The following is a 24,353-nucleotide window of genomic DNA, read 5'->3' on the forward strand; positions in this document are numbered from 1 at the left end:
TCCCCGTGGTTGAGATTTTAATAAATTGAATTTTATTGTTATCATCATTAAATGATGATAAATTTAATAACTTATTTTATTTAAGTATCTAACGTAATTATTATATATACATAACCTAGTTCTATATTATTAATGTTTATCTTTGTGATATTATACACTGAAGGTGTATAAATTGTTACCCGACACTATTTAATTAAGGGGTGAATTGTCTTAAAATTAAAAATGTTTTTCGTCTTCCCAGTCAAAGGCCCGATCAGCTGATTTACTTAGGTATTACTGGAAACGAAAAAATTTTTTTCGTATTTGTACTCATTTTCCTAAAATGTTAACTTTTACCCGACTGCCCGAAGGAGGGTTATGTTTTTTATGCGTATGTAAGTATGTATGTATGCATGTACCTATGTATGTATATTTTGTAAACAATATTTTTATTTTTAGTTTAATTAACCTGTAAATTATATTAGGTTTACTTATAGGTGCAACGTGTTAAGTACGCAAAACTTCTTAGTTGGTGACTCAGTCCATGAATTTTCAGTAATAATTTGTAAATATTGAATGTCCTTAAATATATATATATTTTAATTAAAAGTGAGGCCTGATCATTAATATACCTACATCATACCTACCATTTTTTTGAAGAAGAAACCTACGCCTAACCTATACACAAACATATTAATACATTCACTCTTAATTACTTCTTAATTTCTAAGTATTTCCCAAGATACATTTTGTATCCAGTAACTTAATAGACCACAGAATAATTTATTTTCCCAATAATTCGGGTAACAGTGGAGCAGCTGGCAACACAATTCGTCACGCACACTAGCATCCTTGCAAATTGTCTTACACCGTTCTTACGCACACTACAATATTGAGTTGCCGCATTCACGAACGTTTTGTTTTTAGTTACCGCGGTATCTAGTCGAGCGAGCGCGCGAGACCAATCATTCATCTAAGAGGTACGCATTTGCATTGCTGCTCGAAAATATTTCAAAAATTAATTACGCTCTGGTAGCTAATTCTAAATTAACAATTTGTCTTGATATCGGTTCACAGCACTTAAATCTTCGTCTGGTTACAGTTTGAGGTAGTATCAAAAATACACGCTGTATGTATAATGCACCTTTATGAACTTTAGTTTACCCCAAATTAATGACATGTAAACTTCGGATATCTATAGAGAGCTGTTGCAACTACTACAAAAAGGATAGTTCCCTCTTTTTCCTAAAGATGACATCGTACAATTTCAAGTTTTGGGGGGTTTCAACTACTCTTTAAAAATAATATTTTAGAAATATTTACATCTAAATTTATACTCTATTGCATCTGCACCTACAACGACTGACAACTGTCACATAAGTATGTATGTATGTATGTATGTAAACTCTTTATTGCACATAAAAATAAAAATACAAATACACAGAGAGGAGAACAAAGGCGAGCTTATCCCTAAAAAGGGATCTCTTCCAGCTAACCTAGTTAGGAAAAACATTTGGTTATATAGAGGATAAGCGGAAAATTACGTGCGGTAAAGAGACAAAACAGAAATACTCAAAAGAGATAAAATAAATACAACATTATTTACATTAAGACACATTACACATTACATACATTACACACACATACACACATTACATTACATAAACATACATTATTCATAACTATTTATTTATTATTCATAGTTAGTTTTACATTATTTATAAGTAGTGTGTGACAACGCTCTCCGAAGCCGAAATTAGCCGAGTCTCTTTCCAAAGACCGATGTGCAATCTTTATGACCGGGTAGGTATTTCTAGAGCCGGTGAAACGTGTCAGATATTTTAACAAACTCCGCTGTGGCGCTGTGACTGAAGGTACTCAGTTTTCAATCCCGATTATATCACAGTAACCCCCACTCCCTATAGTTGTTGACCACTCCGTTGAATCTCTCCCTATACAGTTCGCTGCCGGGCACCACGAAGTTGGTGACTTCAGCTCCATCATCGAAGGTCGGCAGGTTCTCCTCTGCCACAGTTATTATTGGCAACAGGATCACTCCCATCATTAGACCAACCATTTTGGCCTGAAAACAAAAGGATATTGCATGAAAAAATCCACTTTTGAAGTTAATTTAAGGGAAAAGTAGGTAGGTACAAATACAATTTACTGCGTCCGAAAGCCAACAACTCATTGTACTTTAAAAGTGCGTTTATTACTGCAATACGCGTCTTTAACACACTACCCAATGAAATAAAAATGCTTAATGGAAATCGTTTCAAGAATAAATAAATAAATTGGCTGATTGAATGTATTTTATAAATTAATAAGGGCTATCGTTTTTTGTCTCACTAGATGGCGCACTGTTGCGTGAGGTTTTTAAGTATGGCTTTCAAAGTCAGTTATTACGGGCGTGAAAACAAAGTTTAGATTAAAATCATATTTAATACACCTTAAAACCGTACCATAAAAATATCGAGCATGCCACAGTGTTGCATAGTCCCCGTTTTGTTCGGAAAAAAGGGAGGACAAAGGTTTCCGAAAGACAAAACTGTCTCAAAACACAGACATTCATTGCCCCGGAACCCATATTTGCCATAATTAATTTCAGGTATTGAAAAATATTCACAAAATTATTCTAATTATAAATAAACCCGCGTAGCTCACCCAAAAACTATGAGATTTGACATTTCGGAGACCTCACGCTACACTAGCGCCTCTAGTAGCGAATTCATACGCAATAGCCCTCATTCTTTTCGAATGCTGCATGCAGTAACTTTAAAAAATTGTATGCTCAAAATAAGCAACTTTAGGTACTGTTGATATCTTTTTTGTGATGTATCTTTGTACATAGTTTACAATTAATAAATTACTACTGGGTTATTATTTCGAGAGGTTCAATTGTGTTCAGACTCAAATTTTCAGTTATAAATTAGAAATATATCGTTTATTGTTTTTAAGTTGCTTAGGATATTATCACTGAAACTTGTGGTAAATACATTTTATTCTATTTTTATCTTTTTTTCCACAATAACTTAAATTTTCTGCACAAAAGTCAGTTACGTGGTCAGGTTCGGATTATCCCTGATTACTTTGTAGTATTGTAAAAAAATACAAGGTATAGAAAAACTTGCTGTTTAAAACATGGATTGAATGTTCATAATATGATATACCATGCATGCAAACATAAAAAAAATTAGGACATTTGATAAGACTATTTTTTCTACATTTCCCGTTGTTCCAAAATACACCATCATTTTTCGTAGCCACACTTATTAAGTATATTTTAAACAAAAAAAAGAGGTCAAACCTCCTGTAAATCCTTTTTTAACTATAAGCAACTTTGAAAATAAGACTGCGTCAATATAATAGTTATTTGTGCAACAAGAGAGCAAAGTTGTTTTTTGTTGCGAGTGTGATTTTGAATCCCGAGTAAGCGAAGGATTCTATAATTGAATCACGAGCGTCAGCGAGTGATTCTAGGTTAGAATCCTGAGATCAGCAAGGGATTGAAATACACGAGATGCAAAAAAAACTTTGTCTCGTGTGACACATACAATTTTTCACCTCAGCAGCGAGAACATAATTTAAATGTAACATAAGAATAAAACCACATATACCTACCTGTTTACAAAACAAACACATTTTTTTAAAAATAGAATCCGATTATTATCAAATATAATAATTACACTTAAAACCATAAAAAGAGTCCAGTAGCTACAATACTAATCGCATACTCATAACATGCAATCTTAACTTCTTGTACTAATGTGACACTTATTTTTTAATACTGCAAAAAGCCTCATCTCGGGTAATTGAAAAGGTTGAACAATTAAACCTTTAATATGATTTTTTAAGATTTCTATTACATAAACATAAATAGATTTGTTAAAAAATCATTCAATTTAACAAATAATAATTATACTGTAGAGGCAGTATACGGAATTCTTGTATAAAAAAAAAACAAGAGAAGCGGCTTTCGTGCAATGAGGTTGCATACTTTATTAAAAGATCAGGAAAATTACATTTGGAAATATTTCGATAATTTTAATACCAAAAATTTAATTTAAGTTTGTAATCGACAAATTTGGTCCTATCTCTTGCTTTTTTCGAGTTGAAGTGAAATGACAGATCAAAGTAAAGTTCAAATATTTGGAATTCAGTGAGTAGACCCAACACTGTAGGTACTCAGCATTTAAAAAAATAATTTAAAAAGTTACTTTGTCTCACGGAGTGAGCAAAATGCGATTTTGCTCACTGATTTCTCATAGCAAACCTGCCTGTTTGAGGTGCTGAGGTGAAAAGTATAATGTTTATCGCAAGTCATAATTATTTATCTATAATTAATGTAATAAAGGTTCAGTTAGATTTGCGTCAAAGATCGAGCGTCATTTTCGTTACGGTTGCGACTTGGTAAGTATTGGGTAAATAAATATAATGTTTTACTGGTGCTGTGTCATTTACAGTTAAGTTATTCAATATTGATTTCATTTGCTTCAAATCTATAGATATTTACTGCAGAGCCGCGAAAGTAAGAGCTTTTCAATTTCGTGGTCATCATTTTCGTGGTCCTATGGGCCACGAAACTGATTAAAGTCCACGAAAAAGATGATTTTCCCTACAAGTAGAAAAAATACAGAACACTTTTTATAGAATTTTCTGCTTTTTACAGTGTAATCGTTTATGCCGTTATTGATTTAAACGAAGAATGGTTGACCGTCAACACCATTTGCTCCAGGTGTGGTTATAGGAATTATGACCAGTGCGTCGCCAATTTTGTTAACTGGCGAGAGGTTCAAGAATTATTTTGCCCTGAATGTACGTGTGAAATGTATATATCTAAATATTAAAAGAAAACTTCGTCATTTAGAGGAGCATTTTGTTGTGTTGTTTCGTTGTAACATAATTTCGTTCTGGTTTACCGTAGACCTGCACGGGGGGGAAGGTATTGAAAACTGTTTTGGTTTGTGAGTTGAAGTTATTAATCTTACTTTAATTAAGTAATTTCTAGATAGTATTTAAAAGGTTACAAAAATGACAATTTGAAGTCGTCATTTTCGTGGTCAAGTTTTAATTTTTTTTTATATAGATATCGATTGTCTATTTCTGTTGATACCTGATTAATTAAATAATGCTTATTCGTTTTCTCATTATGATCGGATTTTCATTCAAATAGTACAATTATAAGATTTAAAAATAAACAAAATGTTCTTTTTCGTGGTCTCGATGCTCATTTTCGTTACCGTTAAATTGGATTTTTGCTTTTTTTAACCAAAATAAACTTTATCGATCTCTTATAATATAAAGCATCTTATCGGTACATATCCTTTTGTTCAAAATAAAACAGACCACATCAAAATGTGTGTTTTTATTTCTGTAACATTTATCTTACACCTCAAATAATTACCCAACTAAGCCTCCTTTACACCATGCGACAACTTGCATGCAAGTTTCACTACATTGCGGTATTTGTTTGAAAAACTAAATTCATTGTCCCTCGGTAGTCTGCGATGTAATGCAACTTGTATGCAAGTTCTTGAATGGTCTAAATGGGCCTTAAGGTTCGCGGACGCATTCCCCATCTCTTTTTGCCCTTGTCTTATACCGTGTGACGTCTCGTGATCATGGCGCATGCAACGTGCCGAAATATCGAGGTGCTCTAAAATCAAGGTACGCGGAACAAAACCAGAATTTAATTCATACATTTTTTCCGTTTTTTTGCTTATGTCTAAAGTTGTATAGATAATGGTACGGAATCCTTCGTGCGCGAGTCCGTCTTGCACGTGGCCGGTTTTTTGAAACAAGGTCTTTGTCCAGCACGGGGTATATATAGATTGAGAAGAGTATCAACAAACCTCTTCCAATTCCTTCCTATATTGCTTCTCTGGGTACACCTCCTCGGGGTCCACGTCCAGCCTCTCCAGCGCCAGCTTCAGCTGTTCGTAGTACTGGTCCAGCAGTTTATGGTAGTGCTGTCTTCTGAAGTCCTCGTCTGCTCCAGTAAAGAAGAAATACATCAAGTCAGCGGTGGGACTTGACGTGTGAACCATTTGGAAGTCCACGGGGACCATTTCTAGTTTCTCGTTCTGGAAAATGCAATTACAAACAATTGAGATTTTTTGCACTATTAGGTATATCGTTTCTAATTCCATCGTCTCTTCAATTTTATCCCTGACGCAAAATGAGGGGTGTTATAAGTAGGGGTTTTCCAACTTTTTGGTCTATGGTCTAAAGGTAAAACTTTTCCGCTAAGATTCGAAGTAGCTCTTCTTATACAATTTCATCATCATCATCATCATCATATCAGCCGTAGGACGTCCACTGTGGGACAAAGGCTTGCGCCATAGACCTCCAGTCGCTTCGGTTGGAAGCAAGCAGATGTAACTAATAGTTTTATTAATTTGATTGAACACAGAATATTTATTAGGCTTTTTAACGCTGAAAAATGTTGCCCCTAACTCGTCCAAGAAACTACTGTTTTGCATCGAAAATTTGAAATCAATTTAAAACACTGCACTGCGTTTAATTTTCAAACGACTTCAAAAAAGGAGAAGGTTCTTTATTCATCTGTATGTTTTTAAGAATATTTTTGTAGGAGCTACTGTGAATTTGGTAAGTCGAAGAAAGAGTATATTAGTCTAGTGCAACGTCTGTATTTAACTGCAAATGAATCATAATATCAACTGGACCACCCTTGATTTGAAGATTACGAGTTTATTATGTCAAATCAAATTTTCATTTATTTTTTTATGTCAACTACATAATACTCATGTTTACTAACTACATGTACTTACTTGTCGTCTATGCATCAGGTTGCTGGGTTTAAAATCCCCGTGTGCCAGCATTTGCGAGCCCTTGCTGTAATAGACACTCATGAACTGCAGAAATCTATCCTCCTCGCCTTCTCCTGCCAAGTATTTCTCCAACTTTTCCTTATTTACATCTGAGACTACCGACATCGCTGTACCGATCATTTTAGGTTTCATAATGTCCATTAAAGATAGCATGATAGACGTATCAATAGTTAACTTATTTGAAACTTCTTCATAATCTTCCGGGTCTTCCTTACAATAAGCTAATGAGAGAGCATGGAATTTGGCTATCAGCTCTATAGCTGTGGACGCGTACTCTAAGTCTACTGTCTTCTGTCTCGCGTGAGTTTTGAAGCCATTTGCCATGAGGTTCTCTAGAACTATGGTCTCGGTAAGGTACTGTTCGTTGATGCCATAGATCTTCGGGAAAACGAGCCTGTGTTCCTCGGGCACACTATGTTTCTCTTGAAGCATCTCAAACTGCTTTAACACTTTCTTGTAGAAGTAAATCTCAGTTGTGAATGGGCAAGGGATTGGAGATGTTTTACGCACACTGTCACCCAAAACAGCCACTTTAGCAAAAAGATTGATATCTTTTTTGTCTTTTGCTTTAAGCTTCACAAGGAACAGCACAGCAGTTAGGTTGGCACCATGGGAACTAATTTCTTTAATATCAGCGTCGTAGTCCACATATTTTATTTCTTCAGCTATTTTCGCAATCAAATTTGATACCGTATCTTTAGGTGTCTCCATGCTGATGATTACTATAATATTTGATGTGTTCTTTTTACAATTTACTATATATATTAGTAGTGTTATCTTGACTGTCTAATTATCTACGATTAATCTTTATTATTTTATTACCAATCCCGAGTGATTAAATAAATATTGACTCCGTATGTTTGTTGAATTGAATCGCACATCGTCTACGAACAAATAATAAGTCTTATTATTTATTCATAGTACATCGTATTATTTGTACTTTATCTTCGAAAAACTCACTTTTGATTAGAAAATCTGTAAACAAATCTTTATTTAAGACAAAATTCGTACAACACGATTCTATACAGTGTATAGTACACACGGACGAACTGAATTATATCAATGGACACTTACTAGTGGTACATAGTCCAATAGATCTAAAAGATTATCCAATTGGTGCAATTGAACATAATTTAAACAGCGTAGTCATAGAAAATAGCAAGTGTACTTAAGTAATCTAAACTACTGCAAAACCTCTTTTTGTACGTTCTGCATCCTATCATGTCCAAAAGCGGTGGTTTTTTGAAAATGAAATCAAGAAACTAACTTTTTCACCTCAGCACCTCAAACAGGCAGGTTTTGCTATGAGAAATCAGTGAGCAAAATCGCATTTTGCTCACTCCGTGAGACAAAGTAACTTTTTAATTATTTTTTTTAAATGCTGAGTACAGTGTTGGGTCTTCAAAGTAAAGTTCAAATATTTGGAATTCAGTGAGTAGACTCTACTCACTGAATTCCAAATATTTGAACTTTACTTTGATCTGTCATTCATTTCACTTCAACTCGAAAAAAGCAAGAGATAGGATCAAATTTGTCGATTACAAACTTAAATTAAATTTTTGGTATTAAAAATATATCGAAATATTTCCAAAATGTAAATTTTCCCGATCTTTTAATAAAGTATGCAACCTCGTTGCACGAAAGCCGCTTCTCTTGTTTTTTTTTTATAAAAGAATTCCGTATACGGCCTCTACAGTATAATTATTATGTGTTAAATTGAATGATTTTTTAACAAATCTATTTATGTGTATGTAATAGAAATCTTAATAAAAATCATATTTAAAGGTTTAATTGTTCAACCTTTTCAATTACCCCGAGATGAGGCTTTTGCAGTATTAAAAAATAAGTGTGACATTAGTATAAAAAGTTAAGATTGCATGTTATGAGTATGCGATTTGTATTGTAGCTACTGGACTCTTTTTATGGTTTTAAATGTAATTCTATTATAATTGATAATAATCGGATTCTATTTTAAAAAAATGTGTTTGTTTTGTAAACAGGTAGGTATATGTGGTTTTATTCTTATGTTACATTTAAATTATGTTCTCGCTGCTGAGGTGAAAAATTGTATGTGTCACACGAGACCAAAGTTTTTTTGCATCTCGTGTATTTCAATCCCTTGCTGATCTCAGGAGTCTTACCTAGAATCACTCGCTCGCAACAAAAAACAACTTTGCTCTGTTGTTGCACAAATAACTATAAATTAACTTTAGGTAAATTTATTGTAATTTGTTGATCATTATTGAAAAATTGTAAAAACAAATACGAAAATACGAGCTTATGGATAAGTACTGATTTCTTCCACGTTTTATGTAAAGACGTAATATGTTTAATAACTGAGAAATTAAGATCTAGTAATGGTGACTCTGTGTATTGGACGCAAAAAATCTACTTATCCCATATCGTGGTAATTATTATTGAGTTCTGTGAGTCATACCTATGTATAGATTATCCTCTACGCAATACTGTTAAATTGTGTCACCCATCGTTGTTACTTATTGGATAGACATGGGCGGATCCAGAATGGGAGGGTCATGGTAGTCATGCCCCCCCCCCTGAGGCCTGGTGTAAGACAACCTTAATTATTTCGTATGTATTCCAGTAAACAAAGAGGAAAATTGATTTAGTTATGAATAGAATTTGACAATGTGTCCCCCCACCCCGGCTAGAAAGCTGGTTTCGCTCTTGTAGTAGATACCTACCTAGAGCTTATTTCAATTCAACCTATTTTATCTTTAATGCAATGATACCAATTTCTGTTGTTGACTTGTTGATAATATCGTACCGACTTTACTTCTCATATTTGCTTACTATGTTGTATTCTATTGTAATATTTTAGGAATAACATAATATGGCCGATGGGGTCAGAAAGTTCTCGAATGCCGTCCGCGGACCGGGAGACGAGTTGTCGGTAGGCCTCCAACAAGATGGAGCGACGACCTGGTTAATATCGCGGGATCGCGTTGGATGCGGAAAGCACAAGACCGGTCTGAGTGGAGAGCCTTGGGGGAGGCCTATGTCCAGCAGTGGACGTCTTTAGGCTGACATGATAATGATGATGATGAATAAACATATGCCTATTAATAAAAACAATTACTCTGTTCACCCGCGACCTTACAATAGCTACGACTACACAACAAAATTGTGAGCTCATGCAGCTCTTCCACTTCCACAGTGCAACAACACACACAAACCTAACTGGGTATCACCACCACACAACATTGACGCGTTTCAAACTCAACCAGAGCTCATCTTCAGAGCAACACAACCGTTCACCGTGCTAGCAGATGTTAGACTTAGGGGCTGTTTCACCATCCATTGATTAGTGTTAACTGGTGGTTAGGTGTGATGCCGTCTCTATTTGTTTTGTTCGGATAGACGGAGACGGCATCACATTTAACCGTCGGTTAACGCTAATCAATGGATGGTGAAACAGCCCCTTAATTCAATAAATTATGTGAGACTAGAGGACTATGTTGCCTAAACGCACTTGGAATCGCAATGTTATTCACCACTTCTTTCTGTCACACGGTATAGGATGACGGTAGAAAGAGACGGTGAATGCAATCGCAAGCGGTCGAGCGTCACACAAAACGGCCACAGATTTGGGTGATAGCAAACAATTCCGGTTCAGTCAACAGTATCATTAGCTGCCACAGACAAGGAAATCAAGATGAAACACTCGGAAGAAATAAACGCTTGTTCATAAATCACATTGATAAGTGCTTGCTTAGAGGTCCATGACTGTTAAGGACTCTAAGTTCGTCCTATTTTAGTATCAATTTTAATATTTATGTCAATGGTAGATTTACCAGAATCATATTAATAAAAAATGCTTGCCTATCTTTGTAAATTTTCTTCTCACAATTAGGTTAGCTGGAAGAGATTTCTTATTAGGGTTAGATTTATTTTCGTACTTTTTCTGTTTATCTGTACTTATATTAATTTATTTTATGTTCAATCAAGTACTACAATAGATGCTAGCCCGGGTTTGAACCCCCGATCCTCTGCTTGAGAGCCCATAGAATACACAACAAGGCCGCCACGACTTTTTTTAACGGCGTTCCACGCGCAGCATCTAACGCCGTTTAATGACACAGTGATCTATCTTTCTAATTTCTCATCTCGTGCTATAGTTAACTCCGTGCTGATTGTTGAGTAACATGCGGTTCAGTCGCCCGCGCACCACGCAACATGACGGACGGTCAGCTGTCACTGCGCAGCCTCCTCGACAAGGTCACGCTCGAGCAAAACTACGACAACCATGACGTCACCATCACCCCCATATCCACAGGCGGTGGGAACTACACTTCCGAACTATTCCTTGTCACAATCAAATCAGAAACAAAACAAGACTTAAAATTGTTCGCCAAGGTAGCAAATATAGGAAGTACATTTCGCGAAGAAATACCCATAACACAGTTTTACGAGACAGAAAGGTTCGTATACGAAAAACTCGTCGGTATTTACGGTGAGATAGAGGACAAAAACAATGTACCTGAAGAACACAGACTGTATTTCCCTAAATACTATGGGTGTAACCCTAAACTCTACGAAGAAACCATTGTGTTAGAGGACCTATCAGTAAGAGGATATACAACTTATGACAGATTAAAATCTATAGATTGGAATTACGCTCGCACGGCTGTCAAAGAATTAGCGAAAATTCACGCTTTATCGTTCGCTTATGCGGAAGAAAACCCCGAGGAGTTCGCGAAAGTGGCTGAAAAGATGCTGTATGAAATAAAAGGTCCAGAAGAGAAGATAAAGTTGGTGTGGGGGAAAATGGTGGAGAATGTGGTGGTGGCGACCAAGGAGGAGAACAGGGAGAGGCTGGAGTCGTACCTGAAGGAGAATGTGACGAAGCTGAGAGATCACTGGAAGCCACTGCGGCGGACAGTGCTGACGCACGGGGACTTTCGACCCAGCAACTTGATGCACAAGACTAAGGAAGTAAGTTTCGTAGAAACTTTCATATCAATTTGCAGCTGTATTCAGAAACTTGCGGTGATTTCATTGCTTGGGCTATTACAAAACAATACAATTACTGTTTGACACCACATAGTAAGTAATAAAGAAAACAGATACATACATACGTGTAGAGAAAAAAACTTACAAGGAAAACAAGTAGGCAGGTGTGTATGGTTTATTTGGGTTGATTAACAAATAACATACCTACTTAAATTTTAAGGGGTAGATTCCAACAAAGGTTAACATCCACGGCTTTGGACCTCTTGTAGAAAAAAATCTAGTTTCACATGGTAAACTTGGTTTAAATTTGGTTTAATTTAGATACTACATTGAAGTTAAGATAAAATATTTTTTTGACAGGCCATTAGTGACTATTGATCATAAAAGAATTGTTAAAAAAGAAATTAAGTTTATTGAAATCAGAATAGATATACTTACTTAATGTTTTGTACGTAGGTACATTGGCAAGACATAGAAGATCACAAAATCTATTTAACAACTCTGTATCTTGCAGCCTACCTACTAATAAACATTTTCTATGATTCTGCTACCATCACGTCAAAACAGCACGAACGTTCACGTTTAAGTGTTAGAAAGTATTGTAGTTCGGCAGTAATAATAAAGCGAGTTAATAAACTTGTAAATCACATGAAACTACGGAGCTATGTATAGGTATAGTCATTCACGATGACTCGCACCGTAGTTCTTATTACAATGTTTAATTTTGAAAAAATCACGCGTCTTCGTGGATGGCACTAGGTATACTTAATAAGTACAAGATTCAACACAGTAACTGGTTAACGTCTTGATCAACAAACTTCCTGATAGCAAAAAATAACCTTGAGGATGATGGTACACAAACACTTAGGTCTGTCCGAAGTTGAAACTGTGAACGACGTAATTTACGCACTACACGCACCGAGGAAATCATACAAATTTTTCGGGTGCTTAACTGATAAAGTTCTATATATATATACCTTCTCAAGACTAAAGTCATGTCGAATGTTCATGTGATGTCTTGTCTACCCCTGTTTTGGTTGAGAATTCAGTTATGGAAGTTGCTGACGCTTATTTATGTACTAGCTGTTGCCCGCGGCTTCGCCCCCGTTGTATTTTTTCTATATTTTCTCCCATAAAAACCTTCTCCCGGCAGTAACGAACACAACAATAAAAGAATTAGCGAAATTGGACCAGTCGTTCCCGAGTTTTGCGCTTAGCAACACATTTTACGATTCATTTTTATTTATATAGATATCTAGGACAAACCATCCAATTAGGTAGGTAGGTTCGAGAAGGAGGTCAATCGCCGAATCCAACTCGGATGGACAGCGTTCGGGAAACTCCGCAATGTCTTTTCGTCGAAAATCCCTCAATGCCTTAAGACGTAAGTCTTTAAACAATGTGTGTTGCTCGTGATGACATATTACCTTTAATAAATACCATTAAAGTTTGTTGTTATAACAAAAATACTTCCACGTGGTATACCTAACGGTAAAAGAAATTATAACGTGACCTAGTGATAAAATGTTGATAATATTATTTGTTTATTTGTGTTACTTTTCAAATTAAGTAGGTATCTACAAGATTTAAGGTTAATTAAAGTTTGAATTAGTGTATTAGAGTGTGTCAATGATTCAATTAAACCTTAGTTACCACGAAGTAGGTACCTACAGTCAAGCACAAAGGCAGCTGAACTCTGAAGTACTTTGTCACGAGAAACAACACTGAGGCGGTTCGAATCGAAATGAATCGAATGAATCGGTTCGGTATATGAAAACAAGCCAAGTCCGACCATAGGCTTAATATTATCCTAAATTATAAGAAGAAATGATATGTTGAGTTGTATATATAAATTTCAAGACTGACCATTGAACTTGGCACCTTGGCACTTGGCACCCATTTAGATCTCACTTCTTTTGTCGTTAAAGTCAACAATCAAGGCTTCTGTATCGCCTTAGGTTTAACTCCTGTAATGAGTGTAAGTGATGATAATGTAAATAAATAAATAAATATGTCATTATCGGGATGCCAAATTTGAACTTTACAGGTCATCTGGAACTGGGTTAGAATTTTGATCTATAGGTGAGTCAGTGATAAAAATGTCGACTTTTGGATGTTATTAGGTATCTAAATAACCGTTTGAGGTGTGGTTATGAAATTTGGAACACATATGTATCTCACACAAGTCTCAATAAATGAGCCAAATTTGACATGTTTATGTGAAATAGTTTTTGAGTTATGAGGGGGTCAAAAGTGGCTCCAAATGGTTCGGGTAAAATTACACACGGTGCTGCTCGCCAGTTCTGTCAGCTTGAACCTTGAACTTGGCTTGACATGCTGCCGCGTGTCTAGATACAAAGGTCCGGCGACGCAAAATAAATGCTTCAGAACTTGACTTTTGTAATGAAACCAAAATTACGCGACACAACTCAAAAAATAACGTTCACGTGGCCTCACTCTACGTGTACTATTACTTATTCTGTGACTCTACGTCGAAATAAAAATCTGTTGTAGTAAATAGTCCATATTTTACACTCGACTGTACATACGTTGGTAAGAATAGTAATCATTTGACTAATATTGTATGCTAGGATCGTATGATTGCCTGGTGGGCTCATTTTAATGTCATTAGCATGAACAAATTACAGTAAAGACAAAGAACATAGTCTTCCTCATCGCAATAGTTTTTAGGGTTCTGCATCCCACCCAACGGTACCACAGAATAAGTAATAGTAGAAGACGGTACTGACGGAACCCTTGTTACTAAAATACCCAATAACTAAAATAAGGTTTATCGTTTTTTATGGCAGTCCGATTTCTGATTATTTTAATTTATTATTATATTTTAGACCTTATCGATATTTCTGTGAACGTATGTTTTATAACTTCACGCACGGCTTATAGAAAATGCGCTAAATATGCAAATGCATATGGAAATATGCAATTGACATAAAAAGATTAGACATAAAAGGAAAAATAAAAAAAATACAAAACTAAAACGTTACAATATAAAACGTTCATATTCGAATCACAAACCTTAAATGTTAAATGTCATAAAATAGGGTGATGCATTAATACTTTTAATACCTACTCGCCGAATATTAATATCGTGACCCTGTGAATTAAAATATAATATTAACATAACTACGCGCTTTTCTGAAATCATAATGGAAAACAAGGCAGATACTTAGGTATTATAGGTACTTAACTACTTAAATTGCTTTTTCACCTCAGCACCTCAAACAGGCAGGTTTTGCTATGAGAAATCAGTGAGCAAAATGCGATTTTGCTCACTCCGTGAGACAAAGTAACTTTTTAATATATATTTTTTTAATGCTGAGTACAGTGTTGGGTCTACTCACTTAATTCCAAATATTGGAACTTTACTTTGATCTATCATTTCACTTCAACACGAAAAAAGCGAGAGATAGGATCAAATGTGTTAATTACTTACAATCTTAAATTAAAATTATGGTACTTATTAAAAATATATCGATAACTAATAAATTACATGACAACGAAATGTTTCGAAAATGTAAATTTTCCCGATCTTTTAATAAAGTAAACTCCAATTCAATAGAATCTGACAATCCTGTAGATATTTCCAGCCTACTAATATAAACACCGGGTTGCCTAAGGCTTTGTGATGTGACTATTATTCTTTTTTGATTCCTTTTAGATGATAATTGCAACAACAGGGACATATATAATCAAGTGTGCCCACGCTAGGGTGTCTTAAATATGTAGAAAATTGACAGATTCTGTTGAATAGTACTTTATGCTAACCTCGTTGCACGAAAGCCGCTTCTCTGGTTTTTTTTATAAAAGAATTTCCGTATACTGCCTCTACAGTTGGAATAAATATTTGTTTAATTTGTAACAAATCTGTAATAGAAGTCTTAATAAAATCACATTGAAAGGTTTAATAACATTTATAATAAATTATACGTTTATTGTTCAACCTTTTTAATGACCCCAAGATGAGGCTTTTTGCAGTATTAAAAAATAAGTATGACATTATTTTACAAGAAGTTCAAATTACAATGCATGTTATGAGTATGAGATTTATTTTGTACCAACCGGACACTTTTTCATGGTTTTAAATGTGATATTTTATATATTTGTTTTTCTTTATAATCGGATTATATTTAAAAAATGTGTTTGTTTTGTTAACAGGTAGGTATATGTAGGTTCTCATGTTACATTTAAATTATGTTCTCGATGCTGAGGTGAAAAATTGTATGTGTCACACGAGACCAAAGTTTTTTTGCATCTCGTGTGTTTGAATCCCTTGCTGCTCTTAGGATTCTAACCTAGAATCACTCGCTAGCGCTCGTGATTCAATTATAGAATCCTTCGCTTACTCGGGATTCAAAATCAACACTCGCAACAAAAAACAACTTTGCTCTCTTGTTGCACAAATAGCTATTATCAGTGTTCGAGTATAAACGTTTATTGGATGTACCTAATCTTATCATCGTATAATTATAAACTGCGATCTATTTGCCAATAACAATGTAATTAAGCATGTACTTCGTTGTAGGCTTTTCTAGTTTGTCGCCTATGCATAATGCTGCGGCTACATTACATTATAGTAACGCGAATCGTTCGGGCTCCCGTTCGGTTTTGTACCGAACATCAAAGGGATTTTGTCGATTGTGATATCGCGAGTACCTATATGTGACCATGTAGTTCTTCTTCATTGTATCACATATCTCCTCTTGCATCTCTCCTATAGCACGTCTCCAGCTTAATTGACATCTCTTTTCACAGGACGGCAATCTAGACATCATAACAGTGGACTACCAGACCGTCCGCACCGGCTGCGTGGCCACAGACCTGCTGTACCTCATCTTCACAGGCTCCGACGAGCAGTTCCGGGCGCAGCATTACGAGGAGCTGGTCGAGGAGTACTACCGTCAGCTGACGGCGGCGCTCAGGAGGCTCGGTCTGGATCCTGAGATGGTTTACTCCAGGGAGGACTTCGATTATGAGCTAAAAGAGGTAGGTGAAATTCTACTAGTATACTTCTACTAGTATTATAATATAAACTAGCTATTGCCCACGGTTTCGCCTCCGTTCCAGTTTTTTTGTTTAATGCAAACCTTGTCCTGCGAATAATGAACACGACAAGAATAGAATAGTTATAAAAAAGTCAAAAGTCAGAAGTGTTTTTATTGTGATGGCTGGGTCGAAATTCGTAATTAGAATTAGAACTTCTTATCGTGCCATTCCGCTTACGCTAATAGTACCTATTTGACAGAAAAGTAAGAGGTACGATACGAACTGCAGATTTCGATTACTAAGGTAATTTCTTCCATAATTGGATTTACATATTGAAAATACGAGCTAGAAAAGCAAATCAAGAAAAGATTGATTTTTAGAGAATCGATCTTTTTGACTTCGATTTTTTGTGAATCGATTTTTCAGGCCTTGATTCAGATCGATTCGAGAATCGATCTTTTCTGGAAAGAATCGACATTCCTAGTGAGGACTATATGCACCCTAGCTGCACCGCGCTGATTTCAGTCTACACAGCGTGCAGACACACACGAGACGGGTAGGAGATGACCAAAACAATAAAATACGAGAATAGGAATTAGTAGGATAATAAGTCTTGTTTTAGGTGTCACAGGCGCAGCTTAAGCCACTGGTAATCCACATAATCAAGCTAACTATACTCCTAACACTGATCTTTATTCAGAGAACACAGAACACTTGTTTGTTTAATTAACTTGTGTTTATTTGTGAACCTAAGTATAGGTATAAAGATTCATATGTCGTACCCAAGGTTGCCAACCGTACGAGGTTCCTCGTACAATATGGCCGTACGAACATTTTGCACCACCATTATTTGCAGTTTCATAATAATATACTTAGACAAATTTTTTTTTGTGATTTTAGTTTTGAGTCTTGAAAAAAGATTTTTTGAGATACAAAGTGATGTTTTATTTAGTAGGAAACTTGCAATAGTTTATTTCATTGAGTAAAAAGTCCTAAATCCAATAGTTTAATATGCCTTAATTTCGGTTTTAGCACGTTTTAGATGCAAAATAATAAATGTACGAGGTTTGAAAGCAACGAGACGAGATTTTTAGCTGCGTAGTACGAGGGATTTTTTTTACGGTTAGCAACCCTGCTCGTACCTTTAGTTTCTATGAATAACCAGGCCATAAAATTCCAAAAAAAAAAAATAGTTTCTATGAATATTTACCGTGTTGGACAAGTTAGTACAGTAGCGAAACTTACCTATATTGTTTGCAACAGGAAACTTCTAGTCAAGTTAGTTTTTTTTTTAATTGGTACCTTCGGTTTCACAATGTTTTAGACTATTAAGGGCCAAGGTCATTAAGTACCGTAAACTGCTTCAACTTTGCCCTCTGGCCCCAACATTGCCTGATTCGATTTAGAGTCGATAACTTAGCACCCTTTAGGTTTTAAAACTTTTTTCCCCCCGCAACCTATAAGAGTGCTAAGTTATCGACTCTAAATCAAGTCAGGCAATGTTAGGGCCAGTGGGCAAAGTTGAAGCAGTTTACGATACTAATTTTATAATTTAAATTCGAGTTTTGTTCCGCGTAAGTACCTTGATTATAGAGAAGCTCGATATTTCGGCACAACTTGCATGCAGTCGTCTCGTGATCGCATGCACGGCGTTTATGCAACTGTGCCGGAATATCGAGCTTCTCCAAAATCAAGGTACGCGGTACAAAACCCGACTTTAAATCATAAAAATCGGTACGAGTATGGCTTTGTCTATCGGAGGACAGTTTTGTGAATGTAATCTAGTGGGTTTTGCCGTTGAAGTACGGTAAAAAATTGTAGCAAACGAAATATGGGAGGTAATTGTGGATGAACGATGATCTATATAAATGAAATAATCAAGAAAAACACAATGTCACTACATAAGGATATATCGCACTCCTCCAAGAGTATATCAACTCAAAATAATCCACCATTTTAATTAAGATAAATAGCAGAAATTGAATAACTTAAATCTAAATGGGTATTAAATATCTTGAGTTGATTTTTTACTCTTGAGTACAAGTAGGTACAGTAGTCAAGATCAAGGTCTAGGAGTGATACGAGTGTTTATGGTGAACTAGCTTTTGCCCGCGGCTTCGCCCGCGTGGAATTCGGTTATCGCGCGCTGTTCCCTCTGGAACTGTGCATTTTTCCGGGATAAAAAGTAGCCTATGTCACTCTCGGGCCCATAGACTATCTCTATGCCAAAAATCCCGACGATCCGTCGCTCCGTTTCGACGTGAAAGACGGACAAACATACCAACACACACACTTTCGCATTTATAATTTTAGTATGGATTATTCCCTTAGTAACTAGGTATATAGGTAACATGATATATTAATCTTACGAGTAGGGTGATTTCTAATCATTTTTAGGGTTCCGTAGCCAAAATGGCAAAAACGGAACCCTTAAAGTTTCGCCATGTCTGTCTGTCTGTCTGTCTGTCCGACCGCGGCTTTGCTCAGAGACTATCAATGCTAGAAAGCTGTAATTTTGCACGAATATATATGTAAACTATGCCGACAAAATGGTAAATAGCAGCCTAAGGTAGAAAATATACCTAAACTTTGTATATTCCGTACGAAATACGAAATCCTTAGAAAAGTATTACTTAATTTTTTCGTAATGGCTACGGAACCCTATTTCGGGCGTGTCCGACACCCTCTTGCCCGGTTTTTTTTCCACTATAATGATAACTAATGTTTCGTAGTTGATGCTTTTTTGTATCCTTGACGATGATTGCCACGATGACTATCATTTTAATTAAACGTTAATTCCCAAAGGACCTATTTCCGTCTCGGCTCCCATTTTATATTAGAGCTACGAGCGAAGCCATAGGGTATGAATTAGCAGAATGAAGTTTGTTCTCTTTATTATAGTGTAATATGGATTGATAAGTTACTCATGGTAATATCTCTGTTACAAATTGCCTATGAACTACGTGATTGGTCGACAAGGAAGAAAACGAAATGAACATCAAACACAAATTTCGTAATTTAATAATTAATTACGTATAAGTAGTTCCATTAAGCACGATCGGCACGATCAGCCAATAGGATGCGGGTTCAAATACCGACTAGCACAGCCGAAATACTTTTTCACTTTAAAAAAGAATCTTAGATTTCATCGAGCAATCGTTTTGCTATAAAGAACAAAAGTTACCTACTTAAGTTTTTGATAAAAAAAAATACTAAGTATAGTCTGTCAAAAAAGAGTAGAAATTAAAAAGTGGCAACACTGTAGTCTCCTCCCTTTTTGGTTTGACAGGGTTTGAAAGGGATGACACTACAGTGTTGCCACTTTTTAATTTCTACTCTTTTTTTGACAGACTATACACTATAAGTACGTTGTCTGTTCTTAGAGTATGTCCTCCAAACTACATAATAGTACAATCACCAGCACCAATATCTGACACAAACAAAGCGTGCATAATAATCTGATTCGATCATACGACTATTTCTAGGGCGGGTAGGGCGTGTCAGATTTGCACGCTCCGCTGTGGCAGATATGATCGGGTTTCCCGGTGGTCTTGTTGTTAGGTCACCTTGAGCGTGTCCAGCTACAGGAGGTGCGGATGCAAAGCTCATCCGGAGCCTTCGAATCTTTTTTTTAATCATACGGTATTGTCCGTATTTGTATTAGTTTCTGTTTCTACATCTAAATGGTTATTTGGAATGTACGGTCACTGCCGTACATTTTTGCTTACATACGCGACCTACTTTTGCCCGCGTCATCGCAATCGTTATAACAATGATTTTTTGGTGGAATCGATGAGTGCGTAACTAACTAGCGTACAAGACACATCTAAAGAGAAAGTATCGCCAATTACTTAACTATAATCTTAGAACTACTTTAACTTACTTAACTTAAAATAAACTATAAGTGAACAACTACGGCTTCTTTCTCTGCACTCCACGAACTTACCACAGCAGCATCAAGCAAGTGTAAGGAGCTAACTGGCCCTTACATGGAAGGTTTTTAAACGATAAGACCGCCTATAGTCCACCCTGCATTCTGTCTTTATAACTATGTCAAATTATTGTACTGATTTGTGGTGTTCACTAAGAATATTTGTATTGTATTGTATTAACAGGTCCATATCGGCTCACATACTTGTTGTAAGTCCGAATGTAATGTTTGTCAGATTGATCGTTTGTCGTAACTCTTTTTAGGGTTCCGTACCCAAAGGGTGCCAACTCCCCTTTTGTTTCTTCTCCCGTAACCAGTCTCCCATCACAAATTTTTCGTTTCGCTCTCCTAGAATATTTTTGCATTCATGTCTCCCGTGAGTATTATATTTTGTGTGCATTCATTTATCGCTTTGTCTAGGTCGTTGTACATATTTTCTATCTCTTCTTTTGAAGATGTAGCGGTAGGAGCATAAACTTGGATTACGCTAAACGATATTTCGTATATTTTAACCTGGAGTATGGCGACTCTCTAAGTATAGCCAACAAAAAGTACAGTCAGCAAAAAAAAGCCTGTATTAAAAGTGAAATTTTTACCAAAAACTTTTTTGCTTAATATTAATAACTGATAACGGTATCAGGTAGACGCTTGAAATGTTCTCAGAATATTTAGTTATATAATCACTTTAAAAATAAATAATTAAATTAAAATAAAATGAATATTTAAGAGGGGCTCCCATACAACAAACTAGTTTTTTTTTACGTTTTTTTTGCTAATGTCTAATGTTGTATAATAGATAATGCTACAGAACCCTTTGTGTGCGAGTCCGACTCAATCCAATCATTGTTGAGAATTGTTAATTGTTATTAAACAAACCTAACGTAGTTTTCTATAGGATGACCATATAACAATTTCAGAAAAATGAAAGGTTTCAAAAAATTATGACAAACGATGATTCGGAGCGAAAAGAATGCGAACTTTGGCGCTCCCGTATTATACCACAGAATAGATAATACAAGTACCTATTATAGGTATATATTATGGACCAAGTGATTAATAAGGGCATTATGAATAGGTATAATGACAAGCTATACCTACCGGGCTTAGTGATATTATTATCTAAAGTTCACATTGTCCGGGCATTATGAATGAATATTGCTACATCATCATCATCATCATCATCCCAGCCTATATACGTCCCACTGCTGGGCACAGGCCTCCTCTCAGAACAAGAGGGCTTGGGCCATATTGCTACATGGTCGTTGGGAAATTTGATTACAACTGAAGTCTGATTAATTCGATCTGAAAGTTAGGTGCGACGACGAGCACAGCGAGGAGGAGCGTGTTAGGTTCAACTGTGGCCTTCGAGTGCCAGAATTAAATTCTACCATTAAGATAACTTATTTTACAGATTTTGATAGATGTTTATATTCATTAAATATTACGTAAAAATAAAAAAATAGTAATGCGACATGTTTTTTTTATTACTTTGCCCAATAGGGGATATCTAGACGTACATTATGTACGACTTTATTGAAATTTTTGAAAGATAATGTATTTTATGATAGAAGTGAATTCTTAGAAAATGATTTTACCGCATTTAATGTTAGTAAGTAAATAAACTATTATTAATTTTAAGAAAAATAATATTGTACGCCTAAGAAGCAAATTATAGCAGTTCTTTTCTAAATGATTTCCAACTTCACATGTACTTACCTATAATTAACAATATATTATTTGAGTTTGAGTTTGAGTATAATGCCCGGGCAATATAATTGATTGAATAGTTTTTATCAAATTGCTATCTAATATTGGTCATTTTTCATATCACTTGGTCCACAACATATACCTACATCTAACCACGACGTTTTCTTGCAGTCGCTCCCCTTCGGCCTCGCGGTCGCTGTGTTCGTACTCCCCATCGTGACGGTGGAAGCTGCCAATGCCCCGAAGCTGGGGGAGATGGATCTGGAAAACTGGAACATTGACACCAGCCAGCTGTTCCCCGTCAGGGTCAATGAGATTGTTAATGATTACGTCAAGTGGGGGGTCATTTAAAAAACCTAGCATACCTTTAGACGTTTCCACCAGAATTAGACCAGAGGCCGTATTGTCTAACGCGCTGACGTGCATCTCTTTCTACCCTCGTCATATGCCGTGTGACAGAAAGAAGTGGCGAAAACGATTGTGATTCATTCACAATAAGGCCTCTGGGTTATTTGTACAGTCACGATTTTAATTTGGGACCCACTTTTAGAATATCCCCACTATATCACTTGCAGAACTCGCGTCATGGAAAAGTATTATCTGCGAACGTGTATTTTTTTTAAATGCACTTTCTGCTCTAGATAATAAAGCCATTATTTCAGTGAACTATTTTATTTTATATTTTCGTTAATTTTAAACTGAGGATTATGCGGTTGAGGGAACAATAGAATACAATGGATTTGTTCGAAAGGTTGGCTGTTAACGAGATCGGGACCTATATTGGGACATCTCAAAAAAATCTTACTATAATGTGGTACGAGTATGACAATTCAATTTTTTTACAAAATGGATCACAAACTAGAGTTGTGACTGTACCTACCATAGTATAATAAATATTATAATGAATCACCTATATTACTTAGTTAGTTCGAAATCCATAATTTTAAACATTACCAGAGTTGTTCCAAAACTTAGAGAATTCCATTCAGTTCAGTTTAATGTTATTTTTATCAAACTATGCATGCCTAAGCAGTACCTAGCCGTCTACCTGCGAGATGATTTAAGATTTGTCAAGGAAGAACTTAATGTCTTTTGGAGGGGAAGGGGGCTTTGAACCACTTAATCCCCCCCCCCCCCCCCCAGTGTAACGCCTTACTGAATAAATAAGTCATTCTTTGCAGTATTTTAGTCACGCACACTTATAAAGCTCAGTTTAGACTTGCAATCAAAATTTGTAAGTTGCATTACATTACCGAGGTGGTAAAGCGAACGAGTATCAAGTGGTTAAATCAATCGCTATATAACGCAACTTGCAGGTCTAAACTAGGCTTTATACAAAACAAAACTTGTGAATTCGATGAAATAAAACACAGTATTGATAATATTTTGTCCCTTTTATTATCTCAGGATTGTTTGTTTTTTTTATATAATATCATAGTTTTACAGTGAATACAGTGTCAGCGGGTAATGACGATCGCACGATCCCAACGCGCATGCGGCCGACATCGCATAAGTATTACAAACAGACAATTTACAAAATGACATTTTAATTATATAGCAACAGACCAATACGCAGCGAGGCAAAACATGGCCCAGCTTTTGTCATAAATGTTAATTGCTGTAGCATTTTTTGCAAGCTTTTTTATTTTTGATACATGTGACAACTTTTCAAGGCGAGTTTATATACGTACTTGGTTCAAATTTAAACCAAACGAGTAGGAAACAACTACCCGCACGGTTTTAATTTTAATGAAGGTATTCTGACAAGTGTAATACCATAGACGACGTTAGTTTCGTGTAGCCAGTTTGTCATTAAAATTTGTGTTACGTTTAGTTTACAAATGAGGAAATCTCTAGTAAGACTAACGTCAAACGTACCTCTTATCAACGGCATCATTCAGCCATTTTAT

At 35.8% G+C, this 24,353-nt stretch overlaps 2 protein-coding genes across 3 annotated transcripts; one reads left to right on the forward strand and one right to left on the reverse strand.

The window, feature by feature from the left end:
• Positions 1–1,355: 1,355 nt before the first annotated feature.
• Positions 1,356–13,786, reverse strand: LOC141435372 (uncharacterized). 2 transcript variants are annotated; one of them, XM_074098088.1, is made up of 4 exons: positions 12,240–13,786; positions 6,771–7,552; positions 5,832–6,062; positions 1,356–2,062 (listed from the first exon to the last, which is right to left on the reverse strand). In XM_074098088.1, exons 2-4 carry the CDS (start codon positions 7,539–7,541, stop codon positions 1,880–1,882), a joined length of 1,185 nt encoding a protein of 394 aa, XP_073954189.1. In that variant the 5' UTR covers positions 7,542–7,552; positions 12,240–13,786; the 3' UTR covers positions 1,356–1,879. The 2 variants fall into 2 exon arrangements, with proteins under 2 accessions (XP_073954189.1, XP_073954188.1); XM_074098087.1 differs by lacking the exon at positions 12,240–13,786 and adding an exon at positions 10,025–10,192.
• On the forward strand, positions 10,986–23,827 carry LOC141435374 (uncharacterized). The gene is made up of 3 exons (XM_074098091.1): positions 10,986–11,783; positions 16,575–16,805; positions 22,615–23,827. Exons 1-3 carry the CDS (start codon positions 11,025–11,027, stop codon positions 22,792–22,794), a joined length of 1,170 nt encoding a protein of 389 aa, XP_073954192.1. The 5' UTR covers positions 10,986–11,024; the 3' UTR covers positions 22,795–23,827.
• Positions 23,828–24,353: the final 526 nt, after the last annotated feature.

The sequence above is a fragment of the Choristoneura fumiferana genome, chromosome 14 (genome assembly GCF_025370935.1).
Source record: "Choristoneura fumiferana chromosome 14, NRCan_CFum_1, whole genome shotgun sequence".
Lineage (NCBI taxonomy): Eukaryota > Metazoa > Arthropoda > Insecta > Lepidoptera > Tortricidae > Choristoneura > Choristoneura fumiferana.